Below are 26,362 nucleotides of genomic sequence, written 5' to 3' on the forward strand. Positions count from 1 at the left end.
GGCGTCCTCAGCTGAACAGGGATGCTGAGCGGCGTCCTCAGCAGAACAGGGATGCTGAGCGGCGTCCTCAGCTGAACAGAGATGCGGACCGGCATCCTCAACTGAACAGGGATGCTGAGCGCCATCCTCAGATGAGCAGGGAGACTGAGCAACGTTGTCCATCGACTCTGCAAGCTGAACCAGATCCATAGTGGGGGGGGGGTGATGATGGTTCCAGCCTGGTGGAAGGCTCCCCTTTGACATACCCCATAATGGAGTACATCACGTCAAGCCATTGTTTTTAATTAGGGAGTATTTTCCCATCTTCTCCTACCTCGGTTTTCCTTTTCATATAGGGCCTTTTGGACTCTTGAAAATTCTGCTACATCCATGTTGAGTTCTTACATTCTGTCACGATTCGGAGAGGGAGACAGATGCAAGTGCAGATAAAGAGTTTAATAACAAAAGAAGCTATGAACATGTGGTGAGGTGCAGTGGCTGCTGAGAACTGTAGTTCAGAGTTCCTTCTCTGATATACATGACAATAAGGGGCTTCTGATAATTGAGATTTGGTTAATTGTCATTAAGGTTGATTAATTAAGAAATATTAATTTTAGGTTCAGCAAACATGAAACTCATGGAGTGCTCCTGAAGGAGATGTGACCATATGATATGATTCTTTGGAACTGTGAGTGTATTCTGGTGTTATTTTTTAAGTTAAAAGCAGATGAATTCAGATTACAGATATGGATTGACTGTGTTCTATTGGCAATTGCCATTTTAACATCTAATCACATAAAAATTCTATTTATGTGTTAACATAGGTATTTGCACTACCATATTATGCATACATAAGTCAGTTTGGATCTTCAGTGGTCATGTAATACTGTGAAGAAATTTCTTTTGTTTTAGATGCTTTTGAAATTCTCCCTGAAATTCTCTCCTCATCACACATGTCCATGTTTGTTTAGATATGATACAGACAGTAATATTGTTTAAGTGTACATTTACCTTTACATGATATTATTACTCTTTTCTACAGTCACTCAATGTCACATATCGGGAAACTCTGGACTCCACTTCCCATCAGCCACTGCACTGCACTAGTTGTCACATGACCACCTGCACCTGATTCATGTTTTGGTTAATGAGCACTCATGGGTATAAATAGTCCTTGTCTGCACCATTAGTTTGTCTTTCGTTGTCTTAGACTCCCGTTGTTCATGTCTCGATGTTTGTGGCTTGCCACAGGGTGTTTCAAGGTTGTCATAGTGTATTTGTTTCTTAGTACGTTTCTTTAAATAAATATCCTTATCTGCATCTGCGTCTGCATCTGCTTCTGCATCTGCTTCTGGCTCAACCATTCGAATTGTGACAGAACGAAAGACCCACAATCAGGAGCAGCAGAGCGCCAAGATGTATATCTGGGGCATCAGGATGCCACCAGTGTTAGTGGAGTACTTTGCCACGTTGCGCCAACAGTCTGCCGACACGCACCGCCAAGCTCCGCTCACGCCACAGTCCGCTGACACGCACAGCCAAGCTCCGCTCACGCCACAGTCCGCCGACACGCATCGCCAAGCTCTGCTCACGCCACAGTCCGCCTTGCGACACAGCCAGCAAAGTAACCTGAGCATCTGGGGCTTTCCACTGCAGGGGAGGCACACCTTGCTGCACAGTCCAGAGGTGAAGGCTGGCCCAGAAATTTTTTTGGGGGGGGCAATGAGGACAGCAGAGCTCCAGCCTGAGGCCTACGGGGAGGTCTCAGCTGTGGAGCTCTCACCTGAGGTCAACATGGCGACCTCAGAGGGACAGGCCGAGGAGGCTGTCCCGCTGCCATGCACAGCCGAGGAGGCTGTCCCGCTGCCATGCACAGCCGAGGAGGCTGTCCCGCTGCCATGCACAGCCGAGGTGGCTGTCCCGCTGCCCTGCACAGCCGAGGAGGCTGTCCCGCTGCCCTGTTCGCTGTGGACGTCGCTCAGGCTCCCCGTTCGGCTGCGGACGTCGCTCAGGCTCCCCGTTCGGCTGCGGACGTCGCTCAGGCTCCCCGTTCGGCTGCGGACGTCGCTCAGGCTCCCCGTTCGGCTGCGGACGTCGCTCAGCCTCCCCGTTCGGCTGCGGACGTCGCTCAGCCTCCCCGTTCGGCTGCGGACGTCGCTCAGCCTCCCCGTTCGGCTGCGGACGTCGCTCAGCCTCCCCGTTCGGCTGCGGACGTCGCTCAGCCTCCCCGTTCGGCTGCGGACGTCGCTCAGCCTCCCCGTTCGGCTGCGGACGTCGCTCAGCCTCCCCGTTCGGCTGCGGACGTCGCTCAGCCTCCCCGTTCGGCTGCGGACGTCGCTCAGCCTCCCCGTTCGGCTGCGGACGTCGCTCAGCCTCCCCGTTCGGCTGCGGACGTCGCTCAGCCCGCTTGCTCCATGGCAACTAGCGTTCCCCCCTTCTGCTTCGAGGAGACCCACGCTCCTCTTCCTGGCCGCACGGGGGACTTCTCTCGGCCTTCCAGTTCAGCTGGGGACATCGCGCTGCTTTCATGCTCTGCTGAGGAAATATCTCAGCCCCCCTGTGCCATTGTAGAAGCCGCCCGGCCTCCTGGTTTTGCGGGGGACATTTTCTCCAGGGGGCCAGGACCACCAGATGGAGGACGTATAATTTTGGGCGCTCCGGGAGTAGCGCTCTTGGGGGAGGGTTCTGTCACATATCGGGAAACTCTGGACTCCACTTCCCATCAGCCACTGCACTGCACTAGTTGTCACATGACCACCTGCACCTGATTCATGTTTTGGTTAATGAGCACTCATGGGTAAATAGTCCTTGTCTGCACCATTAGTTTGTCTTTCGTTGTCTTAGACTCCCGTTGTTCATGTCTCGATGTTTGTTTCTTGCCACAGGGTGTTTCAAGGTTGTCATAGTGTATTTGTTTCTTAGTACGTTTCTTTAAATAAATGTCCTTATCTGCATCTGCGTCTGCATCTGCTTCTGGCTCAACCATCCGAATTGTGACACTCAACCTGATTATCTTTGTACAGGAAATAGGCGTAGTTCTGACAGATCTGTATCACCATTGATAATCATAAGGAAATAATTAAACTCAAAATCTCAAACTTAAAAAGGGTGTTTAAAAAAAGAAAATTAAACAAACAACACATGCAGACAGAAGCCCCTGATAAGATTGGGCAACCTAATAGTTCACTGACTTTTGGACTTTTGTGTGTTACGCCAATGTTGTGTGTTTGGTTTTGTCTTTTCCCAAAAATGACAGTGATGGGGACATCTGGGTACTGGGGAAGGGTTTAAGGACAAAAATTGTTACACATATACAATGTGTGTGTGTGTGTGTGTGTGTGTGTGTGTGTGTGTTTTACTGGGCAAAGACAAAACCAAACATGCAGCATTGGTGCAGCAGTAGAGACAACTCAAGCACGCAAAAGTCCAGATATACATACTTTAAGTGTATATAGTATATACAGTACTGTGCAAAATTCTGAGCCACAAAGACATGTTTTTAACCTTCATTTTGTGGTGATTTATAAGGAATTTGGCTGGTAAGTTTTGACAGCCAGCATTATTTTTTTTGTCTGAAAAGTTGACTATAAAATATATTAAGTTCTTTATTGACATACATTTTTCTGTAACAGTTCATTTTGTTTGGAAATCTAAAAAGGTTTTATTTTATTATTATTTTTTTTTGTACTGACCTGATAATTAATGTCCATGGTGTTGGAATGGGATATTCAAGAAGCACATATCAGTGTGATTATCAGGTGTCCACATACTTTTGGCCATATAGTGTGGGTGGGTGGAAGACTAGGTAGGTAGGTAAGTTCTCTCAAAACTATTTTTTTTATTGATTTGTTTTTTATTTATTTTTTATTTATCTATTTTTTAATTATTTTATTTAGCAATTAAATTAACTGATTCTTGAAATTGTTTTACTAAACACATTACTTAAAATGTTTAAAACTCACAGTAATATACTTAATTCTTAGTACTTAGTACTTGCTCATGTTCCCATATCCTTTGGAAAAATAACTGCATAGAGATTGGGAAATCATGAAATTAGGCAATAATACTAAAGTCAGCATGCCTACATTTTATCCAGTAACTCTGCATTACTCTGGTAAATTATTAACACTAAGTCCAATCTCCAGATGTACTAAAGACCCCCCACACACGAACAGACACCAGTCTACCAGTCCTGGCCGAAGTCTCACAATGAGGATGTTGATGTTAACAGCTCTATTTACATACTGCTTCCTGCAGCTAACTGCTGGAATGAGCGTGGGTGATTTCATGTATGTATGCCTTCTCTTATACAAACTGTCAAATACATGTATGCTGTGATATATAGTAGGAGTGGGGAGGCATATCATGACAACTGTCTATCCAAGTATCATGGTTCACTGTTTATCCCAATATGAGATTCACATTTACAAAGATTAGATTACATATAGGCTGCAGTAGGATAAAATACTTTTGCAAATGTGTGTCAGATTGGAGAATGGTAAAGTTTAACATTTGATTCATTTGAATGGATTATCAGGATTTGAAATTCTCTTTATAAATATATTGTTTTCCCGTTAAGGCAAGGGTCCAAAAGAGAAGCAAGGGAGGTAAGAGAACCAATACGTATTGACTGTAAAATGACAGCTTGGACTATGTGGGCGCCCTGTGACCCTTGCACTAAAACCATGGTAAGGTAACACACACACACACACACACACACACACACACACACACAGACAGTAATAAAATATTAAACAGTACTGTGAATTACATACAGAATGAATTTTTTATCAGAAATAATTTATCATCTTGATTGTAATGCCTTAAAAAGCACATGAGAAGGATGAGGAGAGGAATCAGTTTTACAGATGTAAATTGTGTGTTTGTTTTTTCCCATGTTTGTTTTAGCATCGTTCCAGGGGTATTGAAATATTTGGGCAGTTTGGAGGTCAAAGATGCATACAACCCATTGGAGAAAAAAAACCCTGCAAACCAACGACTCAATGTGTGGAAGATCCACTACCTGTTTGCTCCACAAATGAGTTCCTCTGCGAATCAGGTTATTACTGGCAAGAGTATAGCTGATGTGGCTGAATCATAGTCTGCTCTTGAGCACAGAAATGAGTCATTGATCAAATGAGAAAACCTCTAGATATTCTGCTTTACCTAAGAAACAAATATTCACAAAAGGCTTGACTAAACAAATGTTTTCAGCTTAGACTTAAACACTGAGTCTGTGTCTGAGTCCCAAACACTAATTGGAAGGCTCTTGTGGAAAGCTCTGCCTCTTCTGTAGCCTTCACTATTTGATGTACCAACAAACAGCCTGCACCTTTATCATAAAATACCAAAAGTTAGCTCAGGTATTGCAGTGCAAGACCATTAAGTGCTTTATAGGTCAATAGTAATATTTTATAATCAATACAAAATTTGATTGGGATCCAGTGGAGGGTGGATAATATAGGTGTGATGTGGTCATATGTTCCATATGTTCTTAGCTCAATGCTAAGCCTGTAAAATACCTGCTGAAATTTGATGGCAGCCATGTTTTTTTAAGTAATCCTGTCATCATTAAAAGTCCACTTACAGATCTGTACAAGCTTGATCAGACCTAGAGTTCCTGAGAAACAGCTATTTGAACCTACCCCCTAGCCTAAGTAGAACCACACTTAAAGCTTTACTTGCTACCTCACAATCTTGTCTTGAACATGAGTTTCAGGTTTCATGCAACCTGGTATGACTTTGAAACCCATACAATACATGAGATATAGCAATCTGAGTAACCTAAATTGATCAGCATGTGACAGCCATTATGTTTACAAATCTCTACATGTTTTTGATAGTTAAAGTGTGAGAGTCTCCTGAGTATTTTGGCATCAATTTTATGAAGAAAGTCCAAACATCCTAGGACTAGTTCACAAAAGTAGGTTTTGCATTTTATACAGATTAGCTCAGCACTGTTTTTGAAATGTTTGCTTTGTTTGTTTGGCTGAATCCAAGAAATCAAGGAAAAATACCAGGCCGATCAGAATAATATTCCTTGCCTGATTAGTGGGAGGGAATACTATATATTGACCAAATTTTGTTTACGGTGTGATTGTGATCAGTTTTAATGAAGAATAGTGTAGAAATTGTGTAGTACAGCTATTGCTGGGCACTTTTCACGTACATGTTTTATGTTAATTCTAATAATGTTTTAACACGATTTTCAGAATGTTCTAATAGAGATTGTACATGTTTACATATACCTATTTAATTTTTGGAAAAAAAAAATCTATAAATGCTAATCAAAATTTTAAACCAATACAAAGCAATATTATAAATATGATAAACGCATATTACAGCCTGCGATACTGCACGCAAGTAGACAAAAAACCTGTTAGATGAACAGGCAGCACTTTGCTGAGGAATAAGCTCATAGCAAAGAAAGGTGGAAATATCACTTGAAAGACATGCAAATGGTATGAATTTGAAAAGACAGCTGAATAAGTTCATGTAAAATATAATACTACATTTGACTGACCCCCGTCAAATCCATATTGATTTGACATCACACCGTCAACATGGAAGAAACTTGTATTTGAGAGACTACCCCAAGTTGATGACTAGGAATTGGGTGGGCGTTTTCTTTGACTTTTACTGGTTGGAGTTTGGGAATTACAAATTGTGACCTCTAGTCAAATGCACCATTAGCTGAAACATTTTCTAACTCTGTTCCAAATGACAAGAGCCCCTGGGAGAAAGAAATTATTAATGTGGTGGAATTATCATATTCATGTCGCAAAAAACATGGTGCCCATTTACTCCATCAAGAAAGAAGGGCTTGTTAAGTTGTGCAAACAATGGTTCTTTTAAGTATTCTTTATTTAAATATTGTTCATTTATAAGAACCATTGTTTGAACTAGCTGTTATAGATAGTGCTGTTACGATTTTTGCACATCTACATTTAATTCTAATTTTTAAAAAAACTTTGTTTCAAATACATTGCATTATTTTTCAATTGCATTATGTAAGAATAATTTTTTTTTTTAAAATCTAAATCGCAATCAATACTCATTCATAAATTGCATTATTGCCCAACCCTGTTAAGAAAAAGGACTCAAAACAGGAAGTAAGCGCAGGAGTGACATCTTTATTTAGACTTAAGCAAAGGACATGAAACTTAAACACTTACTTATCCTTTAACTAGGAATAAAGCACTGCACTTAGAACACAACTATGACATGAAACACTTGTTTCACTCAGGCATTAACTACTCATTTAACTCGGACATGAAACACTTGTTTCACTCAGGCATTAACTACTCGTTTAACTCAGACATGAAACCCTCGTTTGATTCAGGCATGAACCCTCCTTTAACTCAGGCATAAACACTCATTTGACTATGGCATAAACACTCTTCTAACTACGGCAGGAACACTCTTCTAACTATGGAAGGAACACTCTTCTAACTACGGCAGGAACGCTCTTAACTACGGCAGGAACGCTCTTAACTACGGCAGGAACGCTCTTAACTACCGTAATTTTCGGACTATTGAGCACACCTGAATATAAGTCGCACCCACTAACTTGTAACATGAGATATTTACACAGAAAGATGTTACACAAAGATTTTTTTTTAAACTTTTAATTAAATACGTAAATGCTTTTTTCCAAACAGTGCCTGTAACACGGCTGGTTAAAAAAATAAAAAATACAGTTGCCTACCAGGAAAAGTCATTGATCGCTATCTTCATCTTCCTCCTGCGCACTAAAACCACTAAAGTCGCCTTCTTCAGTGTCGGAATTGAACAGCCTCAGAATTACCGGTACTTCGTCACACACTTCCTCAGTCTCTCTTTCGTTGTCGCTCTCAATGTCACTTATGTCTCGAGGCAAATTCGCCCTTGAGCTAGTGCTGTCCTCTTCATCACGCAGCAGTCCAGCCTTTCGAAACCCGCTGGTGATGGTAGATTTTATGACACTTATCGACGCTGTTAGGATCCATTGGCAGACTGGAGCAAAAGTTGCTCTTCGCATGCTATTTCCTTCTTCGACAGCCAGATCGATCGCCTTTAACTTGAAAGCTGCATCATATGCATTTCTTCGTGTGTTTTCCGTGATGAGGGGGTGTGCATGAAGCGCAAAATGACTGATCTGAAGAATTTAGTGTGAGTGCGTTTGATTTAATTTGAACCACTGAATCCACTGTGACCTGTTCAGTAATTTCATTGGTCCGATGTGACGAGGCTAAATGTTTTGGCAGCATGAAGCGCGTTAGCTCGTTAAAATCCATAAATTAGCCGCGTCATTGTTTAAGCCGCAGTGTTCAAAGCGTGTGAAAAAAGTAGCAGCTTATAGTCCGGAAATTACATATGGCAGGAACACTCTAACTAGGGAAGGAACACTCTACCTATTGCAGGATCGCTCTAACTATGGCAGGAACACTCTTCTAACAGGACAGGATTGTGTTGTGAAATGTTAACAGATGTCAGCAAGGTAATTGTGACTGGTTATTTAAACCCCTCGCGTTGCTGCGCACGACGGGCAGAATTTGCGTAGATTAATGATGGATTATAGGAAAAGACGGAATGTATAATGGTGCCAGGCGGTAATGTGTCCATGCTCTGTCTAGTTTCCTGTTCCCAGGTTCATGCTCTAGTTAGAAGAGTGTTCCTGCCATAGTTAAATGAGTGTTTATGCCATAGATAGGACAGGAACCAAAACAAGTGCACATGTCAATTGTAAACACAGTATTAGCGTCCATGCGCACTTCATGCACGTGCACGCGCTCTCCAGCTGCTCGTGCATGCCATCACCGTAGCGCCCTCTGCTGGCGAGATCGTGACAAACCCTAAGTACAAAGACCTCATTTTTCTATTATGAGTGAGTTCTGAGTAAGCAATTTTTGTGTTTTTTTTTTTTCAATTTTTTTCAGTACAGGCAACTGTATCAAAATACTTGTCTGTGTTAATTGCAAAGATGCCACGGGTGAAGTAGATACAGTTTAGGTTGAAATAAACAGCAGAGTATTCTTTTAATTATCCAGCCTAGAAGATTGATCAGCTTAAGGCATGCTAGATTCCTTATCCTCTCTCACTGTCTCAACACACAGGCTTCTGTATTAAAAGGCGGTTGGTCTGCAATGGGGACAATGACTGTGATGACTCAACTGATGAGGATGAGTGTAATAAGATCCGCTCTCCATGTGGCAATGTGGCCGTGTCTGAGTCAGACATCGGTCTGGATGCAGGATACGGGTAAGCAGCAAATAACAGTAGAACATATGACAACTGTATTTAGAACATAAGTAGGACATACACCAGGGTGGAAACAACAAGCAATATGAATCAGAATCCAGCAGGATATAACAGAAATGTGACAGCATACATACCAAATATGCTCTTACAATTGAAAGTGTTTTTTTTGCTCTCAGAATAGAACGAAGAACAAAAACATCAAAACCCATTGAAAAATATGTACAACATAATAGTCTAGAATTATATTACTTGTTGATCACATGTCCTACACATACTGTAAATGTGCTAAATAGATCTCTGCTTTCACCCAACAGCATCAACATTCTAGGCACAGGCCCTCGCATGAACCCATTTAATAACAAAGTATATAATGGAATATGTGACCGTGTCAAGGAGCCATCCACATTGAGCTACAACAGGCTGCCCTGGAATGTTGCTGTCATTAACTATGAGGTACATTCGTTCTAAAGGAATGATTTTGTGAAAAATCAAATGTAAATGTGTAATATATAAAACATTCAAAACTGGGAGAGGGCACCCTCTGGCAGGAATTTATTTGGACTGGATGTTACAGGTGGCTCTTGAAGCCGAGCCAAATCTGCAGTGGGGTCTTCATTTGCGTCTAGGGGAAGGATGATCACGATGTTCTGGAAGTATAAGTCTGAGATCAGGGGAGGGCCCATGAATGTCCTTAGAAGGGATCCATGATAGTTCCTTAGGCCTGTGTCCCTCGCAGGCAACCAGTTAGTGCATTGTGTTACCCTAGAACTTGGAGTTGAGGAGTTTTCTGACACTGTATGCAGGTGCTCCCTCAATCTCCAATATGTTTAACTTTGGGTACCTGGTGAGATGGTACAGAGCGACAGGGTTTGAGTAGTGAGATATGGAAAGTTGGTTCACTATGGTAATATGGTGGGAGTTCTACTTTGTTGATATTGGATTCACTTTTAAGTAGAAAGCATGCTTCAAAAGCATGCGACGCAAATTTCGCACATACTGTATGTGCGCCACCTGATTTTTCTAACCGCGCGTACTTTGTATGTGCAGATCGCACATGTGCATTAATTCTTTTGCACTATTTAGTTGTTCCACAAAGTGGCGACAGTGACCCAGGGCCAATGATTGTCAAGGTAGTTGAAAAAAACCCTAGAATAAATGGAAAAGACAGAAACGAAACGAGAAAGTACCCGCATTTGTATAATTCTAGCCTTAAAGTGTATAAGGATTTGTACAGCATCAACATTTCTTTCAGTAAATATATTTCATATGAGGCTATTCACATGAAATTTTACCAGACATCAGTATTAACTCAAGAAATCCGGAAATATAAAGAATTCACAACATTAAAGTCCATAAATAAAGTTATATGTAATAAAGTGGAATGACAGAAAAAAAGCAGGCTAAGAAAAAACAGTTCTCAAAGGCAAGGTAAGGCAAGGAAGCAGCTGAAATCCATAAGTAATTATACCCTCTATCTGTGCAAATTAATATCAGCTGGGTTAGTAAATTGATGGTCTATAAAAAGGTTTTTCGTTACCAAGGTTTCACACAAGAAACATCTCATGATGGATAAAAGCAAAGAGCTCTCCCAAGACCTTCACAACCTTATTGTTGCAAAACATATGGAATCGAATATTGATGGAATCGAATACAGACATATTTAAAATCTTCTGAATCCTCCAGTAAGCACCATTGGGGACATTATCCACAAGTGGAAGCAGTATCACTCTGTCATCAAACAGCCACACACAGGAGCTCCTCACAAGATTCCTGGCTAGGGAGTCAGAAGAATAGTCAGAAGAGTAGCCCAAGAGCCAAGAAGCACTCAGAAAGAGCTCCAGAAACGCTTGGAGGCAGCAGGTGCCATCGTCACAGAGAAAACAATAGGCAATGCACTCCACTGCTAATGCTCACCCCGCAAGACTCCGTTACTAAAGAAAAGGCATGTCGAAGCTTGTTTAAAGTTTGCTACAACTCATTTGGACAAGCCTATGAAATACTGGGAGAGTGTAGTCTGAGTGTAGACGAGATTTCTTGAGTTAAAACTGATGTCTGTTGAAAATTTCATGTGAATAACCTCATAGGAAATATATTTACTGATTTAAAAAAATTTTTCTTTGTGTTGTTGTGATTCTTCTTTGTTGTCATCCTTCACAACAAAAGACCTACTTTAATGCTATTTACTGACTCCAGGCCAGGAGGGGTAGTGCAAGTTGTCGTAATGTGCATGCATCAACCGTATCTGTACACGTACATGTCAAATGGAGTATACTTTGAAAGGCTATGCATACGACGTATGCATGAAAAAACGAAGTATATCAGAGCCTCTAAGGACTTTGAAGGTCCAGTGAAGGTCCAATGAGCTGATGACGTCCTGCTAGATGCTTCTGTACATAGAACACAAGACAAGTACACAAGACACACTGAAAGGCAGTGAGGTCTGTCAAGAAGTGGACCTGGGAGTTCTGTGCTTATTCCACCCATGGCAGGTATCAGCTCCAGTCCTGCTGGTTCTTAGCACATTAGGAAGAAACCTCCAAAGAAACCTCCAAATCTCTTGATTCAGCCTCTCGGTCTGATCACTGTATTGTAGTTGGTAGCTTGAGGTGAAACTGATAGTAATGTTCAGTTGTTTACAAAAAACATGCCAAACATGGGGCATAAATTGAACCCCCTGTCAGAGACAACATCCTCTGGGAAGCCATAGAATCTGAAGATTTCCTTGAGTATTACTTCTGCAGTTTCCATAGCAGTGGGGAGTTTAGGCAGAGAAATGAGCTGACATGCCTTGGAAAAGCAGTCAATAATAGTAAGTATTGTAAGTAAGTACCTAAGTAAATAAGGTCATGTTACCTTGAGATGTCGGGAGGTCAGCAATGAAGTCATTGACAACATGTGACCAGGATCACTGGGGTAATAGAATGGGTTCAAGAAGTCTGATGGGTAGTTGGTGGGAGGTCCAGGTCTGGACACAGACTGCACAAGTTTTGACACACTGTTGTACATTATGCTTCAGAGTCCTCCACCAGAATTGATTCTCCACTAACCTCTGGGTTCAGTGAATTCCTGTATGTCCAAAACTGGGAGAGATGTGCACTTACTTATCCTGACAGAGTGAAAGCCACAAGTTTTTGTTGTTTTCTGTTGTGCTTTGAAAGTGTGCTCAGGTAAGATTCTGGCTGAGTCTATCTCCACACTCTCCCACATTATGATTCTATACCCATAATCCTTCTTTTCCATGAGAAAGAAGAAGAAGCCAGCTGCAGCAGGTGACACTGATGGGCAAATGTAGGCCTGTGCCAGCACCCCATAAATGTACAGTGCATCCGGAAAGTTTTCACAACGCTTCACTTTTTCCACATTTTGTTATGTTACAGCCTTATTCCAAAATGGATTAAATTCATTATTTTCGTCAACTTTTCTACAAACAATACCCCATAATGACAACGTGAAAGAAGTTTGTTTGAAATCTTTGCAAATTTATTAAAAATAAAAAACAAAAAAAAGCACATGTACATAAGTATTCACAGCCTTTGCCATGACACTCAAAATTGAGCTCAGGTGCATCCTGTTTCCACTGACCATCCTTGAGATGTTTCTACAACTTGATTGGAATCCACCTGTGGTAAATTCAGTTGACTGAACATGATTTGGGGCCCTGTGTGTGCGGAGTTTGCATGCTCTCCTCATGCAGCAGGGGTTTCATCCAGGTACTCCGGTTTCCTTCCCCAGTCCAAAGACATGCATGGTAGGCTGATTGGCAGGTCCAAAGTCTCTGTAGTGTATGAATGGGTGTGTGAATGCGTATGTGTGTGTGCCTTGCGATGCATTGGCACCCTGTCCAGGGTGTATGACGCCTTGTGCCCGATGCTCCCTGGGATAGGCTCCAGGTTTCCCTGTGACCCTGAAAAGGATAAAGTGGTATAGAAGATGGATGGATGGATGGATGGATAGATGGACATGATTTGGAAAGGCACACACCTGTCTATATAAGGTCCCACAGTTAACAATGCATATCAGAGCACACACCAAGCTATGAAGTCCAAGGAATTGTCTGTAGACCTCCGAGACAGGATTGTATCGAGGCACAGATCTGGGGAAGGGTACAGAAACATTTCTGCAGCATTGAAGGTCCCAGTGAGCACAGTGGCCTCCATCATCTGTAAATGGAAGGAGTTTGGAACCAGCAGGACTCTTCCTAGAGCTGGCCGCCCAGCCAAACTGAGCGATCGGCGGAGAAGGGCCTTAGTCAGGAAGGTGACCAAAAACCCGATGGTCACTCTGATAGAGCTCCAGCATGTCTCTGTGGAGAGAGGAGAACCTTCCAGAAGAACAACCATCTCTGCAGCACTCCACCAATCAAGCCTGTGTGGTAGAGTGGCCAGACAGAAGCCACTCCTCAGTAAAAGGCACATGACAGCCCACCTGGAGTTTGCCAAAAGGCACCTGAAGGACTCTCAGACCATGAGGAACAAAAGTCTCTGGTCTGATGAAACAAAGATTGAACTCTTTGGCTTGAATGGCAAGCGTCATGTCTGGAGGAAACCAGGCACCACTCATCACCTGGTCAATAACATCCCTACATTGAAGCATGGTGGTGGCAGCATCATGCCATGGGGATGTTTTTCAGCAGCAGGAATTGGGAGACTAGTCAGGATTGAGGGAAAGATGAATGCAGCAATGTACAGAGACATCCTTGATGAAAACCTGAAAGAAAGGCAGTTGGTATAACATGTTTGACTCCAGACGGTTAACTCATCTTCATTTCCTTCATTCAACTCATCAGATTTCCAGGAGATCTAATAACCAGAGTAAATCTAAGATGTATTAGGTGATTTAGGGATAATGAATGAACGTCTCAACATGATAATGATATGAACGTCTCATTGATTTCCATCTGTATTTGAAGGGCAATGGTGCACTTAGAAAACTTTCCCATGCATAATGGTGTTCCATCAAGAGCCTTGACAGTCTGGGACCTGTGAGAGGGACAAGAGGTTAATTCAATATTTTTGCCACATTTTCATCCATAAAATTCCCTGCAGCCCCATAGTCAACAAGAGCAGGGAAATAGGGGTAGTGGTAGCTCAGTGGTTAAGGCATTGGACATCTGATGCCACTACTGGACCCTTGAGCAAGGCCCTTGACCCTCAAATGTATAAATTAGTAACATTACATAATTACATTACATAATTGTAAGTCACTCTGGATAAGGGCATCTGCCAAAAGTCATAAATGTAAATGATAGCTTTATGGTCAGGGTAATGCATTTATCATTGGAGTAACAAGTTTGCTAACCTGGCTTTGTTCCTTATTTTGGAGTATGGTGCCCCGATGGTGCCCCACTGTCTTCAGCAAATAGATTCAGCTGTGAAATTCCCATCTTTTTGACTTCTGGCATGACAGTGGATGACCTCGGGCTGAGAGTTGTGAGCATTATTTCCTTGCCCTGAAATGGCCCCCTAGGGACAATTCCACCATTGGCCACCAGAGGGCATACTGACTGTCCTTGCAGAACAACTTCTTCTGTAGTCTCCCTCATTTCCTGTCTAACCATACCCATGTTTTATTTTCCCTGCTTGATTGGTGCCCTATATAAGTTCAGGTTTTTCCTCCTCAGTTGTTGCATTGCATCAAGTTAGGTTATGTTTATGCTTCTGAGTTTTTGTAGTAGTTTCTGGTAGTGGTGGGCAGACCGAGGCTTCGTGGAACAATGAAGCAGTTGATGTGCCGTATAGTGTTGAAGCTTCGAAACAATCTGACAACCCTCTACACGGTGACACCTAGTGGTCACTTGCATGTGTTGATCCGAAACATCCTTGACAACGATTCAGACAAGCGTTGACAAATTATAACCTACATGTTGTTTGTGTCAAACAAGGAAGTATGTGGGGGAGCCGACAGTGTTCTCGACTGGCATGCTGCTGTCTTGGGTTCAAATTCTGGGTCCCTGTCCACATTGTTATAAGTGCCATTTAAAAATAGGGTTTTTTTTAAATTTATTTTGATTTTATTGTTGTGTTGTTTTTTTATGTGCTGTGTTTTTAACATCTATCTGACAACTACTTGAGCTTGGTTTTGTAACCTGTAGGCTCCTCATTGTGAATAACTATAGGTTGTTTTGGTCATGAAAAATGAAGATTAATAAATGTGAAGCTGTCCAAATTCTCTCTCACCTACGTAATAACCCACAGGAAATTTGGTGGGATTTTGTCAGATGATTAACAAGGCATCCTGAGGCGAGCACTGACCATGGATCAGTACAAACACTATTGAATCATTTCAGTTTTATAAACCTTCATAATAAAACTGACCAGAGAACAGTTCAAATTATATATTAAACACTGGTTCATTGGTTTACCTGGAGATCAACACCCCCTAGTGATGAAATATGGACATTTCGAAACAGTAACGATGTAACAAAGCCTCGTTTGCTGAAATCACGTGACTTGCTCAATTTGATACACATGCTGAACCACTGATTCGAAACAAAATATTCGCAAACCTTTGGAAGCTTCATGAAGTTTTGAAAGCACGCATCACTAGTTTCTGGTTGTCCTGGTTCCTTCATGTTTACTATTCCTTGAGTCTGTTTCCTCTGTGTGTTGTCAGTAATAAAGAAGTTCTGTGCATCCCTCTCCCTGGATTCTCCCTCATGACATTGAGCAGATTATCATCAGTCCAAATAGCGAGTTGAATAATCTGATTATAAGAGCAAAATCAGGCTAATTCCATTTAGAGTGGGTCGGTGAGGACTTGTTTGAACATGGTTTTAATACTGGCTCATTGAATCCACTTTCTCCAGTGAGGGTGCAAAACGTTAGCACAAAATCAGCAATAGAATGTTTACCTGACTTTAGTGGGAGTATCCTTTTCAGACTTGGAGTGATTAAAAAAAACTCTTTCGGCATAGGTTTGTTTGATATTCATCAGGTCAGCGGTTATGGTAACCCATTTAGCAAGGTAAGCACTATAGGGATTTTATCCACATCTCAGGAAGGGTGAGTTTGCAAATAAGATTGGCACATTGCATTAGAAAGCCTTTACATTTTCCAGGTAAACCATTGTACTTGGTAGAGTGACAAGGATATGATGTTGAAAAACATCCAGGTTAGCGGAAGTAACTGTGTTACCCACATGCATTCCCAGATGTTAACTTTGGGGTGCTCCCTGTTCCTCTCTAACAACCCAGATTAATTCTTGAATGTCTGAGGATAACTGCTAGAGCTGTGACCTTGGGAAGCTACAGCAGAAAGCAGATCAGTGACATCTGCTGGAGCCAGTGTTAGGTGAAGCCTTCTTTAACAAAGGGCTCTCGGGCATGTTATAAGGACCCATATGCAGGAGGTTATTATGACAAAAGGCAGAGTTAGAATGTTCCAGGTCAAAGACCAATAAATTTCATATGATATGCAATCTGAAAACGAGAGTCAAAAAGGCAGGCAGAGTCAATAATCAAAGATAGCATTAATTCCAAAAGGACAGAACAAAACAGAGAATAGACAAGACAAAGCAGGGTCATACACAGTAATCAGTCATGATATAAAAGATTCAGAACCTACACAAGTGACAGGGCAAACTGTAAGCCTTCACACTGAAGCTAAGTTTCATATGACCCTGCTTCAGTCTGAAGCTAAAGCACATGAACTTTAGCTTTGCACTGAAACTAAAGTTCACATGCTTTATATAGATAACAACCAGGAAAATTCGATTTTTCACTGAATTATTATTCCTTTAAAAAGAATCAGATGTAACCTTTAAAATGCCCTGTGTATTTATATAAATAAATACACAGCACATTGAAACCAACAGACACAGACAAACAGTCCAACATAACCCATCTCAGTAAATGTGAAACATTTATGCCGATACTGGTTCTTTTACCTCCAGACATTAGTAGAAGAGACTACTTCTAAAGAAGTCTACAAAGACACTCACTCACTGCTGAGTGAAATCACCCAAGATATCACTTCCCAAACAAGCATAGGATTATCCTTCAAGTTCACACCTACTGACTCATCTGCTCAGAATAATTTAACACAACCCGTGAGTGTCACAGCTGGATTTGACAGCGGGACTGAAAAGAGAGAAATGATCAAAACTATGACAGACCACAGCACCACTAAGGTAAGTAAAATGCTTCTTATATTCTTAGTTAATCATGTAGCAAAAACTTTTATCCAAATTGACTTATAAATCAGCAAGATTTCAATATAAGCATGTATGTATGTGTGATTACCATGTAAGAATTCCATGAATTCCGTTCCTTGTACTGAAAAGAAACTTACACTATTGAAACTTACTTAAAATGAAATGATAATTGCTGCATTGTCAATAAACATTTATTAACATTTAACTATATAACAGTATTTTAAAACTGCAACAGTTACACTCTGAATGTTCTTGGATGAGACATACATGAGAGTAAGTTTTACCAAAGCTGTTCTCATTGAATCTTACAGTAAAAATAATTATTTGAAAAAATCTGTTATACACATTCCCCAATTATACAGATTTAGACCTGAATTTATACAAAAAATCTTTATCATTCTAAACAATAAAATTATAATTATATTATAATTTATTTATATATTTAATAACTAAATCATAATAATTAAATATAATTCTAATCATATATATCAAATGTCATTGGAATGGCTGTACACCTGTCCATTAATGCAATTATCCGATTAGCCAATCATGGCAGCAGCACAATGGATTGACAGTAGCTTGGTTGTTGGTGACCTGTATCTGCATGATTTTATGCATTGTGCTGCTCCTATCATAATAAATTCAGGTACAGAAATGTGTGGACATTGACAAAGTTCTTGTTATTTCAGTTGTGTACTACAGTATATACAAGTTGTAATCAAATAAATAATATGAGCACAAAGTGAAGACTTTCAGTTTTAATCGGAGGGTAATTACAAGTGTCACTTTTAATACTTGGTTGCAAAAAATCATTTGCAGTCAATGACTGCCTGAAGTATGGAACCCATATGAGATACTGGGTTTCTTCCCTGGTGATGCTCTGCCAGAGCTTTACTGCAGCTGTCTTCAGTTCCTGCTTGTTGGTGTTTTGCCTTCAGCGAGTAAAATTCTTAATTAATCAAATTCCGGTCAAGTGGCCGAATTGCCCATTGCAGAACATTTCACTTATTAAAAAAAATCTTGGTTTGCTCAAAGTATGTTTTGGATCATTGTCTATCAGCATTGTAAAGCACTGTCAAATGAGTTTTGAAGCATTTCGACTCTGAGCGAAATGCTCCTTCCCTTTTCTATTTTTTCGTCCTCCCATCATTCTGCTACTATCTGGTGATCTTTGTCTCTACATTTTTTTAAATATGATTTTGGTGAACTAATCATGTTTTTGAAGCTTAACAATGTTGTACATCTTGTCATAAACTCAGTAGTGGTGTTAACCACCATGCAAACCACACAAATGCATGGGGCCCTGCAGGCTTGGGGGGGCCCTTGCTGGCCACAAGCGGCTAACTCAATTGATGACTCCTTTTGACCTCATTTATTACCAGTCTGGATAAGTAGAAAGGAATATAATAATATAAGGAGTATAATGAGTGAACATCTTAGAAGAATTGAGAAATAGAGGATCAAAGATCACTATTTCAATAATATCATCCAAAACGAGCTCATTGCATTAGTTGGAGAGAAAACAAAGTATGCAATTCTTCAGAAAGCCAAGAAGGCATAGTACTTTTCTGTGATAATGTACTGCATATTGCATACCCAGATATTAGTCACAATGAACAACTTACCTTGGTGCTTCGCATTATGAATTGTGAGTCGTTGGTGGTAGCAAACATTGCAGAGCACTTTGTTGGATTTGTCATTGAGAAAGATACCATAGGGTAAGGTTTGTTTAATACCGTAACTAAGCAGCTTAACAGTTTCAAATTGAACATTTCAGATTGTTGTGGTCAGTCCTACAATAATGGGAGTAACATGATGGGATACAAGCAGGGAGTCCAGAAAAGACTACTTGAGATCAGCAACAAGTCTCTGTGTGTTCTCTGTAGCAGTCATTCACTGAACTTGGTTGTGGCTGATGCTGCTAAGTCACCTGTGCTTTCTGTGACATTTTTTGGGATCAGTACAATACTGATCAATCCTGCAAAGCCATGCGAAGCTCACTGCCAAAAATTTTCAACAACAAGATGTGAATGTTGCATTGACAGTATAAAAGCACTATGTCACCAGTTGTCTGAGATGGTAGAGGCCTCAACTGTACTTTGTGAACATGCATCAGAAAAGAAGGATGGAGAGACATTGTGCTTGGCACAGAATCTGTATAAGGATCTGACATCCTGGCAGTTTGTTCTTTGTGTTGTTTTCTCTGTTTGGATTTCTGTATTCGGCTGATAACATGAAGAATGCAGTTCAAGAGAGCACCCTGGATGAATCATGTAAGAAACTGGAGCATTGAGAGACTTTGACAGTTAGTACATAATTCTTGAAGTAATGGAAGCTCTGTTTTTCCAGATCACATATCTACATCTACAGAGATGTTAGATTATATCTACAAGGAGAACCTCTTGGACCTTTTGAAAACTTAATCATTGCCTTGCGTTTACTGTTGACATTGAATATCAATGTTGCCTCAGGAGAGAGAAGATTCGGGCCTCATGTCCTGACTTTGCTTACGGCCCCCAAAATGGTGAACCTGCCCCTGGGTAAACCCTCTGTATTTACTCTGCTAAAGGCTTCTCTTGATTGGTGACTTTGACACAGACACCTACCTCCTGGAGGGTGTTCTTATTCTCACTGTTGTGAAGAGGTTTTTCTTCATCAGGGAACTAATCCTTCTATCATTCATCATGCTGCAGGTAAGATGCCTAAGACAGTGCTACAGGGAGACAGGAAGGGCAGCTGATTGTCCTTCCAGTGGAAAATTACATGTAACCATGTGCCCCCCCAGATGTGATCAAGAACTTGCAAATGCCTTGGTAGAAGAGTGGGGTAATATCTCACAGCAAAAACTTACAAATCTGGTGCAGGCCATGAGGATGAGATGCACTGTAGTACTTAAATTTGCTCGAAATAAAAGCAGTTGAATGTGAGAGGGTGTTTCTTTTTTTTTTTGCTGAGTATATATACCCAGAAATTAAAGCTGAAAGTCTGCACCTTGAGCTATATTTTAAGCTCTCTGGTCTTCATGTTGGTTTATCCTTTTTAACAACAAATGCAATCCCAGTGTTCAAACCAAGGGTAGACATTCACAGCTATTAACTGTTTAATTAACTCTTTTTACAATTAGCCAAAAAATGGAATTTTCATCTGTTTTGGGGGGTACCTGTGTTCAGCATTGAATTTATTTGAGATGTCACACTCCACAGTAGTGGTTAATGGCTCATATGAAAGTAGACACTCAAGGTTTTAATAATTAGCAGTTTTTCATAAGTATTTCTGTTTTTTACCTAGCCATCTAGGGGCAATATATTTAGAGAAAAGTTCTTAAAAAAAAAAAAAATTGTTTTTTTCCCCCCACACAAATGTTTATTTCTTCCAAGTAAATGGTCATATCAAGCTCGGTCCTGCTCTATGAGATGCCACAAGTACTTGTCCATAAGCAAATTGACATCTGAATGGTGAAAGAAGACAAAAATCAAAGTGTTGGAATGGCCAAGTCAAAGTCCAGACCTTTGACCAACATTGAGATGCTGTAGTGGGATCTTAAGCGAACGGTGCATAAACAAATGCCCTCAAGCATCAATGAACTGAAGCAAAGTTCTAAATAAGAGTGGCTCCAAATTTCTTCAAATTGATTGATAAACTCCTACAGAAAAAGTCTACTTCTGAGTGTTGGTTTACTTTTTGGGGAAAAAATGACTACATATTGAAATATTTTGGTTTGTTTGATTATAGAAGTTGTTGAGAACCACACAACTGTTATTTAGGCTTATAACTAAAATATATATGAAGAAGGGTGTACTTTCTTTTCCCCATGATGTACATATAAACAAATAGCAGGCTATCATGCATGGATTGTCCTGCAGGGATTTGAAGGTTTTCTATGGATTAATTAATGTAGTTGTAACTTTTTAAACCTGGATGCAGATACACAGTACTAACATTCTGTTTTAAGCTACCATGATCTGTCTTTTTGTTTTCTACACCATGTCCTTTTGCAGGAAAAGTCCTTCTTCAGAGTGAAGGGCAAAGTGCAACTAGGCACATATAGAATGAGGTCTCGAGGTCTGGAGGTCTCTCAGTTATTCTTGGATGATGTAGATGCACTGCCTTTAGAATATGAGAAGGGACAGTATTTTGGCTTCTTGGAGGATTATGGGACTCATTACACCAAGAATGGAAGAGTTGGGGGAGAATATGAACTTGTATACGTCCTGAATAATAAAGCAATCACAGACAAGAGTAAGTTCTTTTTGGAGAGCAATGACTTTCTCCTTGCAACCTTGCCATGTACACCACTGTTGTTCAGTGTGATCCTGATGGTGGACTCATGAACATTAACATGGGCTAATATAAGAGAGGCCTTTAGTTGCTTAGAAGTTACCCCGGGTTCCTTTATGACCTCATGGACTATTACATGTCTTTCTCTTTGTTAGTCAACCACTCCTGAGGGTAACAATGGCCTTGAATTTCCTCAATTTGTACACAATTTGTGTGACTGTTGATTAGTGGAGTCCACACTCTTTAGAGATGGTTTTGTAACCTTTTCCATCTTGATGAGCATGAACAACTCTTTTTCTGAGGTCCTCAGAAATCTCCTTTGTTCATGCCATGATACACTTCCACAAATGTGTTGTGAAGATAAGACTTTGATAGATCCCTGTTCTTTAAATAAAATATGGTGCTCACTCACACAATAAATAAATGACCAAGTATAATGTTTTTGTCTGATTTGTTTAATTGGGTTCTCGGTGTCTACTTTTAGGACTTGTGTGAAAATCTGATTATGTTCTGTTTTATGCAGAAATATAGAAAATTTTAAAGAGGTCACAAACTTTCAAGCACCACTATAAAGGTGGCATATCACAGAGAAGTTAATTTTAGTGCTGCTTCTCTTTGGGCTTGCAGAGAAGACAGAATCTTTGCTGAAGGACTGCTTGAAAATTGGGATTAACCTAAATTTCCAGCTCACTGAAGGTGAGGTACAGCCAGGCACATCCAATTCAGACAAGTGTACAGAGCTGAAACATGATTACACAGGTATGTGTCTCTATCTGCATAAATAAACTATAACCTGTATTATATAAAATTGTTGACTGCCATTGGGTCTTCTCTAAAAAGTTTTTTTTTTTTTTAAAAAAACACAAGTTCAATCAAATCTTCTGTCTCTGTCCAACAGTGGCAGATGAAAGTGAGCCACTGATTGATAAGGTGATCAGTGCAGTGAAGGGAGGCTCCCCAAAATCAGCAGCAGCCATGAAGTCTGGGCTCAGTAAAGACGTTGTGCTAAACTGGAGTCATTATGTGGAGTGGGCAGCGACACTCTCAGACCTGCCTGCACTCATCCACAGTGACGTAAACACACTCCTTGATTGGAAAACAGTCTTTGCTGGGTCTTATGTGCCACTGTTAACTTTCATACTTTGTAGGAGTTTAAATTTTTTAAATTGCATTTTATATTATTTTAGATTAATAAGTCTTTCGGCTTGTATTGTCTGTTTTTTTTTGGCTGGGGGGGGGGCAGATAGACAAGATTTTTTGTTTTATTTATTTATTTTTTGTAAAATACACTTACATAAATACATATACACAAATGTGATTCTGTATGATGCACGGCAAGTAATTTGCAAATTCATCCCTATGTTTAAAATGCGCACATGTCTGCACAGCACCATTTACATTTCTTCCCAAATTGTACATAATGATACAACTTATTCGTCTAATTATTATATATGTACATTTGATCTGACTATAATTCTGTGTTGCAGCCTGAGCCCATCTACAATGCGATCCCTCTGAACTTCCCTGATGCCCAACCAAGGAGGGAGAACTTGCAGAGGGCCTTGAATGAATACATGGCAGAGTACAGTGTGTGTAAGTGCCAGCCATGCCAGAATGGTGGCACTGTGGCCCAGGTAGATGGCAATTGCATATGCCTGTGCCCGTTGCACTTTGAAGGCCTTGCCTGCCAGACCATCCGTCATGAACTAATTAAAGGTGAGTGAAGGAGACTGATAGATTCTCAACGTTTTACAACTCCTAACAAAAAAAAATCATATATTTTAAAAAGGCTTCTGTGTGGCAGGGCAACATTGTTCTGTTGCATACTTTGTGTAAACTTATTAGTCAGATATTGTGTAATTAGTCAGTGACTTAATTAATCAGTGATGTATTGTACCCCTCATTCCTCTGTGTTTGCAGACAAAGACCAACCCATAGAACAGCTGGGGAACTGGGGCTGCTGGTCTTCCTGGTCTAGCTGCAGTGGAGGACGTCAGAGCCGTACTCGTTCCTGTAAAACAGGTGGCATTGCAGGAGTTACCTGCAAAGGAGACACAGTCAGCGAGGAATATTGTTAATGCTGTGTGGGCTCACACACACACACACACACACACACACACACACACACACACACACACACACACACACACACACACACACACTCTCTGCATTAAATATCCTTTGGTTACATAAAAAAAAAAAAAAAAAAAACATAAAATGCCTGCCAGAATCGAATCAGTGGTTTGTTTGTTTTTTACTGAATTTATACAACATTCATTTAGTAGACATACAGTATATCTGGTGAGGTGGGGGAGACTTTAAGGAAAAAATTCCCCTTGAAGTTACTTCTTGAGTTGTGTCTTTTACTTTGTGGTACTTTTCTCCTTTGCTTTTTGTTGTTTCATTTTGCATTTAACTTTTTCCACTGTTTGCTGTGGGGCGGGGAAATAGTAGTGAGGTGTGCCTTAGACAGCTGTCAGCTCAAGGCAAGGCAAGGCAAATTTATTTGTATAGCACATTTTCAACAACAGGGTAATTCACTCACAACATTGCCGAACCAACATACATCACAGCACCATAGTTACTGTATGTGTCACTTATATTTTCATTTATTCATTTATCTTCAGTAAGCACTTTTTCTTGGATATTCTTGAATTTTTAAAAGAATCACTTTTGCATTACATTACTTAGGCTATGTAAGGCTTACTTTGCATCTTGTGAATACATATGGATGTTTTGAGCAAAATATAATTCCGATTCAGTTTGATTCAGTTCAAATTTGTCATTACTGTATGCTGGTACAGTACAACAAAAGTCTTCATCGGTGCACCATAAAAAGTACAGACAAAAATAAAAACTGCAGACAATGTTAAGTGCAGAATGGTGGCAAATGTGTTAAACAAGAGCTGAAACTCCTGTAGTAAAATTACAGTTAAATTAAAATTTTTGCAAACTCCAAAGTTTAGAATGCATAACATCTGCAAAGGAACTGCATTTAAGCAACTGAAGAAAAACTGCAAACATTCTTTGTTGGCATCTGGCTTGGACTCAACAAAGCAGAGAAGGAGCATGAATACAGAGAAACAGCCATAGCAGACAGTTGAAGTCTATAGGACAGATTCTCACCATGACCATCCAGTGTGAATGGTCAGCAATTCTCTTATTGCTATCGCTGCAACAGCATCTTCATCTTCACACTGCACACTGTTTTGTTTTTTTTCCAGTTACATTTTGAGTAGGAAAGCAGAGTAGGCTGTAAATCAGGCTCGATGCTTTGACTCCATGTTCTCATTTTGAATAATGTCTCAGGATTCAAACACAAAAGCCTGCAAAGGTGCAAAAGCAAATATCTTTGAAAGGGAAATTAAGATGCCTTTGCTCACTGGGTTTGCACTTTGATTTTAACATACATCCTCAGTGGGTGGGTTTAGCTTTACTAAACACAAATTTAGCACAAGACTGATAAGTGCATACAAATACACCACTCCAGTTAAGGCACATGTTCAATGTGCATGTAAATATACAGTGCATCTGGAAAGTATTCACAGCACTTCACTTTTTCCACATTTTGTTATGGCTTGCACCGTGCACCGACGTTGTGCACCGCTGTGCACCGATGGCTGTGCACCGACGCTCCTCATCCAACCTGATGGAGCTTGAGAGGTCCTGCAAAGAAGAATGGGAGAAACTGCCCAAAATAGCTGTGCCAAGCTTTTAGCATTTTAGACTTGAGGCTGTATTTGGTGCCAAAGGTGTTTCAACAAAGTATAGAGCAAAGGCTGTGAATACTTATGTACATGTGCTTTTTTAGTTTTTTATTTTTAATAAATTTGCAAAGATTTCAAACAAACTTCTTTCACATTGTCATTATGGGGTATTGTTTGTAGAATTTTGAGGAAAATAATGAATTTAATCCATTTTGGAATAAGGCTGTAACATAACAAAATGTGGGAAAAGTGAAGCGCTTTGAATACTTTCCAGATACGTCCATAAATATGACCTAAAACATCATCATACCAAAGAATGGTTAAAGAAGAATAAAGTTAATGTTTTGGAATGGCCAAGACAAAGTCCTGACCTTAATCCAATAGAAATGTTGAGGAAGGACCCGAAGCAAGCACTTCGTGTGAGGAAACCCACCAACATCCCAGAGTTTAAGCTATTCTTTACTGAGGAACGGGCTAAAATTCCTTCAAGCCGATGTGCAGGACTTATCAACAGTTACAGGAAACGTTTAGTTGGATTATTGCTGCACTGATGTAATATTGGATCATTTTCCTTAATAAATAAATGAGCAAGTATTTTTGTCTAATTTGTTTCATTGGTTTCTCTTTGTCTACTTATAGGACATCTGATGATATTTTAGGTCATATTTATGCAGATATAAAGAAAATTCTAACAAACTTTTCAAGCTCAAGTGTAAATACCAGAAATAAAAGCTGAAATTCTAAACTATCTTTTCATATTCTTCTTTTGAGCTCAAACCCAAATGTCTACAGTTTACAGCAAAAGCAACTGAATTGACCTTGCCACTCCAATAGATTCAGAGAGGACTATAATTTTTTATATAGGTCCTCATTTCTGTCTGATAGAAACAGCCCCATCCTCCTTCATTTGAAAGAATATGTTCACCATAAAGGAGAAATGCTATTCTCATTCTGTTCTACATTTTCTTCCTGTGTTGCCGAATTCAAATGTTTTGACATTTGGAGTT

The 26,362-nt window shown here is 40.3% G+C and overlaps 1 protein-coding gene across 1 annotated transcript; it reads left to right on the plus strand.

Moving 5' to 3' along the window:
• The first annotated feature begins 3,683 nt into the window (after positions 1-3,683).
• Positions 3,684-24,415, plus strand: c9 (complement component 9). The gene is made up of 12 exons (XM_053676968.1): positions 3,684-3,784; positions 4,125-4,268; positions 4,559-4,667; positions 4,888-5,038; positions 9,075-9,219; positions 9,534-9,672; positions 17,110-17,346; positions 21,369-21,609; positions 22,276-22,407; positions 22,547-22,722; positions 23,136-23,364; positions 23,569-24,415. The coding sequence occupies exons 1-12, from the start codon at positions 3,699-3,701 to the stop codon at positions 23,724-23,726; spliced, it is 1,947 nt and encodes a 648-aa protein (XP_053532943.1). The 5' UTR covers positions 3,684-3,698; the 3' UTR covers positions 23,727-24,415.
• Positions 24,416-26,362: the final 1,947 nt, after the last annotated feature.

This window comes from Ictalurus punctatus, chromosome 28, assembly GCF_001660625.3.
Source record: "Ictalurus punctatus breed USDA103 chromosome 28, Coco_2.0, whole genome shotgun sequence".
NCBI classification, from domain to species: domain Eukaryota; kingdom Metazoa; phylum Chordata; class Actinopteri; order Siluriformes; family Ictaluridae; genus Ictalurus; species Ictalurus punctatus.